Source organism: Citrus clementina, unplaced genomic scaffold, assembly GCF_000493195.1.
Source record: "Citrus clementina cultivar Clemenules unplaced genomic scaffold, Citrus_clementina_v1.0 scaffold_5, whole genome shotgun sequence".
Taxonomy (NCBI): domain Eukaryota; kingdom Viridiplantae; phylum Streptophyta; class Magnoliopsida; order Sapindales; family Rutaceae; genus Citrus; species Citrus x clementina.
Genome location: NW_006262201.1, coordinates 36,806,332 through 36,818,449, shown reverse-complemented (window position 1 = coordinate 36,818,449; position 12,118 = coordinate 36,806,332). Strand labels below are relative to the sequence as shown.

At 33.9% G+C, this 12,118-nt stretch overlaps 2 protein-coding genes across 6 annotated transcripts; one reads left to right on the top strand and one right to left on the bottom strand.

The window, feature by feature from the left end:
- Positions 1-3,321: 3,321 nt before the first annotated feature.
- LOC18042631 (ABSCISIC ACID-INSENSITIVE 5-like protein 2) lies at positions 3,322-4,535 on the top strand. Its single transcript, XM_006434013.1, has 3 exons — positions 3,322-4,182; positions 4,279-4,350; positions 4,461-4,535. Exons 1-3 carry the CDS (start codon positions 3,322-3,324, stop codon positions 4,533-4,535), a joined length of 1,008 nt encoding a protein of 335 aa, XP_006434076.1.
- A 1,860-nt stretch (positions 4,536-6,395) lies between these two features.
- LOC18040479 lies at positions 6,396-11,637 on the bottom strand. Of its 5 annotated transcripts, XM_006434012.2 has the most exons (14): positions 11,409-11,637; positions 11,225-11,314; positions 11,016-11,103; positions 10,828-10,927; positions 10,664-10,737; positions 10,475-10,546; positions 10,176-10,253; positions 9,782-9,906; positions 9,458-9,530; positions 8,663-8,724; positions 8,207-8,587; positions 7,766-7,868; positions 7,281-7,507; positions 6,397-6,697 (listed from the first exon to the last, which is right to left on the bottom strand). In XM_006434012.2, the coding sequence occupies exons 2-13, from the start codon at positions 11,302-11,304 to the stop codon at positions 7,307-7,309; spliced, it is 1,437 nt and encodes a 478-aa protein (XP_006434075.1). In that variant the 5' UTR covers positions 11,305-11,314; positions 11,409-11,637; the 3' UTR covers positions 6,397-6,697; positions 7,281-7,306. The 5 variants fall into 5 exon arrangements, with proteins under 5 accessions (XP_024040242.1, XP_006434075.1, XP_006434073.1 ...); XM_024184474.1 differs by having other exon boundaries at positions 6,396-6,684; positions 11,225-11,637; XM_006434010.2 differs by having other exon boundaries at positions 11,225-11,637.
- Between the last annotated feature and the right edge of the window lie 481 nt (positions 11,638-12,118).

The window sequence follows — 12,118 nt, the reverse complement described above, 5'->3', positions numbered from 1 at the left end:
TTTTTTTGATCTCTTCCTTTCTTTTTGTTAGTTTATATTTTGAACAATATCTTGATCATGTAATGCAAAAGGTAGGAAAAAGGAAAATCACCAAGTACACGTAAAGTTTACTAAATTAAATAATGGGCATAATTAAGGTAGTGTTTACTTGTTGGAGTGGGAGTGTGGAGTGTGAATTCTTCCCACTCCAGTGTTTACTTACCTTAAAAAAAGAGGGAGTGGGAGTAGTAATCCGTAGGTCCCACTTAATTTTGGAGTGGGGAGTGGGGTTCCCACTCCCACGGGGGGAGGTGGGAGTGGGAATCCACTCCCCCCTCTTCCTATTTTATCCTTATAATTAAAATTAAAATAAATAAATAATATTTAATAAAATAAATAATATCATATTTATTAAAAATAATAATTATATCATATTTATTTTATTAAATTTAATAAAATAAAAATAAATAAATATTATATTTAAATTAATAATATTAAACCTTAATTTTAATAAATATTAATTAATAATAATAAATATTTTATTATAAAAAAATTATTAATTTTGTACTATATTATCAATAATAATATTTCATTTGTGTTGCTATTATTAATAATTTTTATTCACATAATTTAAATTTAAATTAATAAAAAATTATGATTTACATAATTAAGAATATTAGTAATTATTATTAATTTATAAATATAATAAAATATTTATTTTATTTTCCAAATATATTTTTTATTAATTTTTTAATTACAAATTATAATTCTGTACATAAGGATAAAATTGTAATTTAAAATAATTTACTCTCAATTCAAGACAAAGTAAACAAATAATTGAGATTCTGATTGACAATCCATACTTTCATTTAGTCTAAGTAAACACCCTACTCACACTCCCACTCCACACTCCTAATCCAAGGATTCTCACTCAACAGGATTCCCACTCCAATCCAAAAAGTAAACGCAGTATAAGTGCTTTCTTTATATGATATTTGATCCATTTGTCGTATGAATTATGAACAGCCAAACTATTAGATGCCCCAAGGGAGGGCCTTTTAGTGCTGCATGAAAGCTTAATGTTCTCCATTTTTCCCTTTTACCAAATTAAAGTACATCGATCAAAGTTTCTGTTGGAAAATAATCAATCATGCATTCACTACTGTAACTGTTAAATATACATGTTTTTTTAATTTGGAAATCACCTCTTAGTCGGGTGACAGCCTACACCTCTGGGAAGGGTTTTTAAATATTCTTGAGGAGATTTTCCTTCTAGTATTTGAAGTTAAATCCCAAATTCCCAACTATTTTGGGTTTTGATATACAAGTTGCGCGATATATAATTGAACTATTTAAAGTAAATTTAAGCAAGTAAATTCTGATAATTTTTTTTTAAGATACTCCATCACAAAACTATTTAAGTATCTTGAGATTCGTGACCGTAATATAATATATCATTTTTTTTTGTAAGATACACCACCAAGTTGGGATTGCCATTTCCTTTTTCTTCAGTACGAGTTGAATATATCATTTACCATTAAAAAGCCAATAGTTCCCCCATCAGTAGTTGTGCTAGATTAATATTAATATGCATCACAAGTATAACAATCTGGGGATGTACAGATGTAATATTGATATAAACAATGATTGTGCAAATCATCAATGTACAAAGCATATAAAGTATTCAATTATTATGTCCACTTGATTCTTAGTGCCTTTTCTACCTTTTTTTTTTTTTTTTTTTTTTTTAATAATTACTGTGGTTTGTGTCTTCTTGTGCAAATGGTAGCTCGGTAATCTAATTCTATGCTAAATTTGGTTGGTTCAGAAGAGTAAGGAATTATATCCCACTCTCACACACTGGAATTGCTTCTGTCCCACATGTGGGCATGACCTAAAAAGTAGGAAAGTGCTTTTTTATAAAGTGGCTTTGGATTAGCAATTCATTGGGTGTCAGTGTCACAAATTATGGAAGGGATTCCAATTCCATTCCATCCATACAACAACTTCAAGGTATAGGAATATTCTGATGTGCCGAATCCGCGCTGCAATTCTTGACATTATATTGTGGTTTTTGCTCTTTCCATACACACACACACACACACACACACACGCTATCTGGTGGATTCTTATCCCAGTATGTATTCACTATTTTACAATTGGTTGATAGACGTGTATACGGCAAGAGTATAGAGTATTTTAGACTTTCTGGCCAGGTTAGAATCTATCGTTAATTTTTACAATACATTTTATATACGCTTCAATATTATATAATTTCGTCATGCCTGACTTAATAAGTTGCTTGTGCTGATTGGTTTTGCGATTTGGAAATTTGAGGTATATTTGTCTAATATTTACAATTAAAATGAAAACGGAAAAAAAATAATTCAATAAACTTAAACCTATTTTCTCTCCCTTTGAAACGTTTGACATACACCCGTTTTGATCGATCTTCAACGCGGTAATCAAAGAGAGCGTGACCGTGAGAGGGCTCGAGCTCGCGTTGGCCACAACTCCAGACAACCCAAGACGACGGCTTGACACCCGAGCAACGCCGTGAGAGAGACGCGAAGGTGCTAAAGAGAAGGCGGCACCAGCAGCAGTGGGAGGGAACAATCCTGGTGATGGTGCAAGGGTTCGGCGGGAAGAATCGTAGGAAGTAGTGTTTGTAATGGCAGATGCAGGTAGTTACGATTGAAGTGGTTGTACTGGATCATATCTGTGTTTGTTGACTTGGGAGTTTTAATAAAAAAAAAAAAGGGGGGTGTACTGGAAAAGGGCTTTCGAGGGGTGTCAGAAGGTGTCCTCATTGTTGAGTGGGCCTCGGCCCACCGTTATCATTTATTTCACATTGCATCACCGCTTGTACTACAAGATCAAAACTAATTTTGACTAAAACAGGCTGCGCCCAAATGCATGCTCTCATCGTACAAAAGCTCGCGTAACTCCTGAAGTTGATTTGGCCGTTTCTTAGTTAATGTAAATTTCACTCAAAAAATCCCACAAAAATAGGAACAAAACTAGCATGGGCCGTTATTGTATGATGATGAATGAGAATTCTAATTCTTAGTCACTCTCTATCTCTCTCTAAAAATAGCATCCAGCTCGCAACAAACCCTGGCCTCCCAGATCCTTTCTAACTGCTTGCTTACATTTCGTTCATTCAACTTCTTCTTCACTCTCCGCTAGTCTTTACACTATTAATTAGTGCAAAAAAAAAAAAAATTGAATACAAAAATAGAATTTAGTGGACTCATAACTCTTTTATTGTTAATTTCATGCTGATGCTGGTCAAGTTCATATTTCCTTATTAACTAATGCTCTATATTGTATGATAAAATTATGGTATCTCCAAATGGAGGGCAAGGGCCGCCTTATAATAATCTTATATATGATCATGAAGTTCGGAGCCAGATGGGAAATATAGGGAAGCCCTCACTAATGAGTAACCATATGAATTTGAATCATGAGTTAGCAGTGATCAAGAACGTGCAGACCGTTTCAGGTGATAATCAAGATGGAGTACAGATTGTGCAGAACCCTTCTTCTTCATCTTCATCGTCGTCGCCCCCGCCTTCGTACTTTCTTGGGAACATAAATCTGAATGGAAGGTTGAGTAAGAAAACGATTGATCAAGTATGGAAAGATACTGTTCATCATGAGCATGAAGTTGATCATAGTAACCAATCTGCTGTAGTGCAGCAGCAACTCACACCTGGAGAGACGACACTTGAGGATTTTTTACTGCGCGCTGGTATTATTAATAACAGCATGGGAAATAATAATAATAATAATAATAATATTAGTAATAATAATAATCACAATGGTGTTGCTGGTAATCATCATCAGCCATTGATCAGTATGGGGATTGATCCGATGGTCGTGGTGTCTCAGCAAGCAGATTGGTTGCAGTTTCAAATGGCATCTCAGCAGCAGCAAATGGGAGCGATGGATACAAGTTATAATGTTTCTGAATCAGTTTACGAGAACCCAGTTGGGGATATTGGATACTCAGAGAATCAATTGGCTTTATCAATGCCGATGCCAGCGACATCGGCGGCACCGTCAGAATTATCTAAAGTGAATAATGTTGGGAGGAAGAGGAGGTATTCGGACGAGATTATGGAGAAGACAATTGAGAGAAAGCAGAAGAGGATGATCAAGAACCGTGAGTCTGCTGCTAGGTCAAGGGCAAGGAAGCAGGTAGTAATAGTAAATATTGGGTATAAAATGCAATACACTTCTACACATTTTACTCGTGCAATTTATATAGGTTTCTGTTTGTTTTGTTGATCAAAGGCTTATACAAATCAACTGGAGAGTCAAGTGTTGTGGTTGAGGAAAAGAAATAGCTGGCTCAAAAAGCAGAAGGTACACGCATGCTTTATCCAAATGCTACTATTTAAAATATAAAATATGTAGCCAATTCCATAGGTTTTATCTGGGAGTAAATTTTTTTTTCTCTGTTATTGTTTTAGCAGGAAGTGGATATCCTTTTCTCTTCATACCCAACTCCTATGTCCAAATACCAATTGAGAAGAGCCAGCTCAGTTTAATCCTTGCCTCTGTCTATACCTATTCACTGGCAGTTGTTCACTCCATTCATTTATTTTGTATTTTTTTCTCCTTCATTTGTTAGATCAGCAAGAGATTTTGCTTTTGACACTTTTGAGCTTCGTTTTGTCTTTGAAGTCGATTTCAGTTTCAAATCAAGATTGGACATTCTGGTTAACTAATGTGGAGGCCGCTGATATAGGGTATGTTTGCAACTGCCTCGTTTAGCGCAATACAAGAAACTTAAATGCAATTTTAAACAAAACAACCAAATTCGAGATAAACAAATTAATGTGAAATGAAAAATAAAGAGACAAGGTGAAAGAGAGAACAAACACGTAATTTTTACGTGGTTCAGTCAATTATGTCTACGTTCATGCCTTCAAGCTTATCGGACTTAAAGATTTTACTAAGCGAGCATTCACAACCTCAAACATATCAATTATGTCATTGAAAGAAAGCCGACCGCCAACTCCATCCTTAGTATCAACAAATATAAATATAGGAAACGTGGAACGAAAAACTCCATATGGATGGAAGATGGCTTTTCCAACTCATTTTGCTCCCACAATTTCACATCACTCAAAATTTAGGCTAAAAGAGTAGATAAATTTTAATGGGAATAAATTTAAAATTTTCTTTTTCACTTTGCAATTTCTTTAGACAGCAACTAGCAAGGAAGCAAGTAAGTAATTTTACTTTTTTATTTAGCTTTCGAGTTTAGAAGTCTAGCCAAGTTAACGAAAATATAAATTATATTTAAAGCATTAACAAAAGGGTCATTGTTATCATTAAGAAGCAATGAGTTTTTGGAATGAAAGTTTTTAATGAAAATTAAGGTTTTTATTTTTGACAAAAATAATAAGAAATTAGTAAAAATTCCTGCTGGTTTTCTGAAAGCTTCTTTTTAAACACGGTCTCCGTTGGCTCTTTTAGCCATTGATGTGTTGAGAATGTGTTTTAGGGTGTTAATAAGGAGTTGAAAGTGTTTTTGACTTGCATATTTTCATAAGCAGTTAAATGAATTTTGAAAGGTCAGTTTTTGGCAAAGCAGCTTCTGCAATTTTCATAAAACTTTTTTGGGAAATACTCTATATATGGGCGGGAAACCAGCGACATATATTCTGATGGTCAACCCGAATGGGGATTAGATCAATTTGCACTGTTGGTATAACAAGCCACATACAAGTTTTTCCTGAACAGAACCTAACGTCCATTTTCTCTTAGATCCGAAAGTAGACGGTGTTTTGTAACAAAAGGACTTCTGTCTTTTTCTACATTTCGAGCAAAGTTAATGGGTATTTAACTAATTTTCAAGTTGTAATGACACTAAGCAAGTTCAGTTTTCTTATTTGAACATACTCTAAATATAAATAATTATAGATACATAACTAATTTCTAAATTCTAATGACATCGAGTTAGTTCACTTTTCTTATCTAAACATACTCTAAATACAGATAATTATAGATACACAAGTTTATTTTTTTTTAATTCGAACACATTGTTAAACCGTACGATTTAATCACATTAAAATTAACTCTATTAAATTCCATGACTTAACAACGTGTTCGAATTAAAAAAAAAAGAAAAAAAACACTTGCACTAGAAAAAGACTGTATGCATGTATATATGTACATAAATATCCGCGTGCGCGTGCGGCGTGTCTATAAAGGAAAAATCTCAACTGAACGCACCTCCTAACTTAAAGCCAATTTCGCAATACAGTGACAATAGCTCAAAAAACAATATCCTAGATTTTGGTCAATACTTGGTGTTCAAGACTTACTAAAACCAGACTATATCTAACCAAGCAAATTGCATGCAACAATAGGGAGAACAGAAAACAGCTTCACTAATAAGAACTGAATATGGATAAAATCCTTACATTTTGGTAGTTAAATTAAAGGGAAGCATCTGATTTTTCCCCCCTTCTTTCTCGATTCAAATTCAATATCATCACAAAGATTTATCATCACAAAGATTACTAGAGGAAATTAGAATTTAAAAAAGAAAAAAAAGTCCTACAATTGGTTGTAATCATATACATTCATATACACACACACAGGTCATATCTATCTATTGACAATTGGAAAAAAGCCCAAACATTTTGATCCTCTCCCCTGGCCTCTGCTTTAGTAAGTGTATTCTTCCTGGAAAATATCACTGAAACAAAAATCAATATGAGCTTTAAGTTCGGAGGATTTAGTGAATACATACATACATACATATATATATACACACATACATATATGAATTTACCAAACTTATCAAGACATTAGCTATAATGCAAAAAGTCATTTGCTTCATCTGTGTTAAGAAAACAAAAAGGAGTAACATTAAAAATGGAATAACAGTATTCCTCAAACTATAGAAATTGCGGCTTTTTAAGTCTACCGTGCATGTTAAGACCACAAAAGCATTTCTGGCTGATTCTAAAGGAAGAGATACTAAGATCTAGTCAAGTTCTCTTTATAAACTGTTATTTTTCTTATATGCCCCATCGACGATGACATGCAAGGGAAGATGAACTTACAGGCCACCTTTTTCTATGGGTTTAGTACTGTGTTATTCGAGTGATAAACTTATATAAGTTTCACCAGACCCAGACTGTTGGAAGTTGCAACTTAATATTGATGATAAATTGCCCTGCATGTGTATGCTTGAGACATAATTAATCAGCATATGTGTGTGAATAATTTAGTGTTAAAGAAACCTTCCAAAAAATGAAAAGCGTGAAGGTACTTACGAGTAGGAAATTAGTTTGGCTACACATCATTTCTTTGTGGCATCAATAATCATTGCACGAGTCCAATGTTCAACATCCTCTGTTTGTGATGGTGGAGGAGGAAAAGTGGGATGCTCCACGAGATCCCATCCATCAATAAGGCTTTCATTTTTTCCAATATCAGACATCTCAGTTGCATAGAGAAAACTGGCTGCCGAACTTGGGAGATTGTTATCACTTAAATTTTTCTGAGAAAAAAACAAATATTATGAAAATTATTAAACATATTCAATCATGGAAAAATGCATTTGAAACTCAAACTCATATTACTCAAAATGTTAGGGAAGACAGGTGATATAAAGGTACAGACCGTAATCAGCTTTTGTTTCTAGAGCAGAGACAGAGACCAAGGACAGATCAATTTTATCTAACAAAGCAGTTTATAAACATAAGATAAAATTTCAAAACCAATTCTTCTATAACAATCTAGATGACCAAATTTGTACCGTAATAGGAAACATATGTGCACTCTCCAGCAAAGTGGTAGAGGAAATAGCAGAATTCATATTCCAAACTGATCTGTTTAATTTTTGAACTTGCTTGCAAGACCTGAAAATCAGAAGATAGTGTGATGCCCAACAGCATCGCAAACCAAAAAAAAAAAATCCTATTTCATCTCAGAAAAAGCAAGAACATAATATGATCATTCATCATTCATGACAATGTGGTCAAAGGTCTCACTAGCAAATCAGCAATAGGATGAATCTCTTCTAAGAAAGGCTGAAAATTACTAAAATGATTTTATTTATTTATTTATTATTATTTGTTTTTACTCTTGTTCAATAATTTCTAAAACTTGCTCGCTTTTATTCGTAATATCAGCAAGGCAGAACAAAATTGAAGGGGCCATGAAACATAAATTACAATATTAAGGTTGGCATATGTACCTCGAACAAGCCATTTTCAAGGAAAAAACAGATCGAACTTCCTTGGATAAAGATAGTGTTGCCAATAACTTAGCAAATGCTTCAAAAGTAGATGCTTCAGCAGGAACATCTAGGCATAGTGAGTTATAACAGTAAGCTGTTAAGCATGCCACACTTTTCTTGAGAAGAGAAATCCCTTTCTGCAAATCCTTGTGTGTTTCAACAGAATGTGTAGATGCAGAAGTATAATTAAAGCTAGCACTTCTAGAAGAATCAAGTTGGGGCCTTCTCTCGGATTCCATTGAAGCAACACCAAAGTTACTTGAGCTTCTATCAGTCCAAGAATTTTCTCCACTGGTGGAACAATAATTTTGGCGTGGAATAAACAGGGGATATTCATTGCTGCACAGGATAATTAAAATCAGTTCTAAAATATTATATACCTTAATTAGCCTATTACATTCCCAGTCAATATACCTTCGAGAAGAAGGACGTGCATCCCAATAAGAATCCCGTTGCCATATTCTCGAGCAGGAACCCTGAGATATAATTACAGTATATATATGAACATAATCAAAACATAAAACAAATCCTAAATAAAGGGCAATATCTTATTTGTTTATTTAATCCAGGCACTACATCAGTTCAGGAAGATAAAATTTTTCTATAGGAAAAAAGTATCCAGTAACTAGTGCACAATTAGGAACACTGATGAATTGGTTTTTCTTTTTCAGAAGATAAAAAAATAAAAGGTATCCAAAATTGTATTAACATACAACAAGATCTCCAGACATTCATAAGGTCAAAATTCATAAAACGCTAGCTCAGGAAAAATCAGTGCTTGTTAGCATGCATATAAGAGGAGTGCTTAAATAACACAAATATGTAATAAGCCTATTTAGGAAAAGAAATAATCTTAAAGCTGTATTGTCCGCCTGATATTAGACGATTGCCAAAAATCCCAGGTGAAGTTTTTCTTTGACGGAACCTTGCAAAAAGTATAGTTGGAAACTTTGATAACCACAACATTTTGAACAAAATTTTGAAGATGCTATCAATATAATTCAAAGGATGCTCCTATGAAGGCTGTGAGCAATAGCTTGCATCAATGCTTTCTAAAACAGCAGAATTTTTCTTCAGCCAAATTATTGAGTCATCATAAATCACACTTTTAATCCCACCAACAACTGTATGGAAAGAATGAATAACCAAAAAACTAAGTAAAACCTAAGGGAACCTAAAGCATGCTCTCGAAGGAATACCAGTGCTTACCGCAAAACCTGAGTTATGAAGGACGGGAACAGCCAAATTCAGAACAACAAGATTTAGAAGTTGCACCATGTATCTGTTCTCCACTCATTGGGATCAGTAGTTAGTACCAAGCAGAAAAATATCCAGGCTAGTAACCAGCAAAACCGAATCTTTTAAAATGACCGATAATTGTTGTTTGGATTTGATAACATAGTCCACACTATATTTCTTTTCTATTTATCTATTCGGATGAGAACAGAAGGGATATATTTATGTACGTAGTCTTAAAGAAAGAGAATAGAAAGACAAAGTACATAAGTCTTAATGAAAGCTTAGCAAGATTACCCCAAAGATGCAGCAAGCTCCTCTGATGGGACTGAGTGTGGATCAAGTCCTTTAGGTAATCGTGCACCACAAATCTGGTCATACTGACCACTAGATCCATCTCTTCTCTCTCCATCTATATTCACCTGAAGAAAAGAAACCATGTGTCATATCTGAAAGCACAACAAGTATCTCTTAGAGATATTAACTCTGGATCTGTGCATGAACCAAAGCACCACAACTCTCTTATATGAAAACATCTATAGGCACACTCTTGAGCTTCAAATATCTTTACACAACAACTCACATCTGAAGTAATAATATAAAGCCTCAAAATTCAAATTCAACTAATAGTTCCTTAAGTTTATGCCTTACAAGCCTTGGCATTGAAGTAGACAAGCATCGAAGTCCTTACCCGGCGTTGGGGAAACAATTTGCATATCTGTTTTATAACCACAGACTGTTTATGGAGAAGTTCAGAAACAATAGCCATCTGCAGTTTTAGAAAGGCATTAAGGAACAAACATGGTAGTTATTTTTTATAGACAAAAAATGAGCAAACTACAATCAGGATATAGTAAATAACTATCAAATACTGGTAGAACAGCAAAAACAATAAGTATCTTATGTCAAATCCTCTAGCAGACATTTAATTAGTGGATAACAAGTATAACGATATCAACACTAAAAAGAATTTGGGGGCACAAGTCTTACATGCCCCAAGCTCTGAGTGCAGATAATGTTAGGATAGAATTTCTCTAGCTGTTCCGCACGATTCTTTTCCATCTACAAGTAAAACACAAATCAGAAGATCTTCATTCATATTGAAAAACAAACTAATCATAGGTAAATTTGAAACCATACTATCAATAAACTTAAAAAAACCATAAGCATCTATTGTACCATAGAACGAGCTGAATCAAGAATAGCATATCTGCCTTTCAAATCATAAGATGACTTCTCAATCTTCAACTTCCCTGTGCAAGATACAAAACAGAAAAATAAAGTAAATGTGCAGCAACCACTGACTTAAAATTGCATTAGATAACAATTTAGGAGAAGTCAACCTTGTGAAAGTTGCTCTTTACTACGCCGGAGCTTCTCCCTCAAATTCGTAAGTTTCTCGTTCTGTAGCACTCTCCAATTCAGCTGATCATCAGCCTTGCCCTAAACAATATTACTTACAGCATTAACCCCAAAAAAAGAAAAAAAGAACAGAAAACAAAAGTAGCTGTAGTAAAAGCATGAATCAAACCTTAGCCACAAGAACTTCACTCAATCTCATATACAATGCATCGCGACGACTCTTCAATGACTTCAACAAAGTGTTGCACTCACTTAATCTACATGTTGCCAGATAATACGGCATTATCATACGCAATAAACACACCGTTTTCATAAGAAAACAAGCGTAATTAAGTTTTAAAAAATAAAAGGTACAATAAGCTTAATTGTTAGAGATACCTGTAATTGACACAGGCTGCACAAATCGAAGCGCGATTTGAATTCTCGCAAATGGCGCAGTTACTGGCTTTCTTGTTCATCCTCTTGTTTCTTGTTAACAAATTTATCAATTTATTTATAATTCTAATTGCTGCAGATTGGAACCAAAATTAGGGAATTGAGTTCTCTTGAAAGGACAAATTACCGAGATTGAGAAGAAGCGGGGCTGGAAATTAAAATCAACGAAGCAAGATCATCGGAGGAGATTCATGATCGTAAGGAACCACCGTGCAATCGACTAAGCTATCATGTATGGTTAACGTACAACTTTCAATTTTGATTAAGGATGAGCAAATATAATAAATTAAACCTTTTTTTTTTCATAATAAGGGAGGAATACATAATTGCGTTAGAAAAAAGATTTAAATTTTCGGGAAATAAATTTAATTTTCAAAAATTGTATCGGTCTCATCGGTATCTTAATATTTTATGCATAATTCAGCGAATTAGACGACATGTCATGTAAACATTGAAATTTCAAGCTGCATTTACTGCCTCCAAACGACTTGTCGTTTACTCTCAAAATTTTTATACGCATTCCCATCCGTATGCGTTTACCTAACTAAAGTACTAAACCGTCGGTGCAATCTTAAACCTGAAAAATGCAACTTGTGCTCTCGTTCCTAACATTGCTCATCATATATGATTTCATATCTCTTCATTGCATATCAAAGTGAAAGATTTATCATTTGCGTTATCATATGAGTAAGATATAATATTTATTATTGGCAGATACATAATAAATGGTATCAAATGTTTCACACAATTTTCCGACTAAGAAGAGCCCTAGTATACAAAAGGAGACATGGCTCCAAAATGCCTACACCGTAAACGACTAAAATAAAATAGATGGAA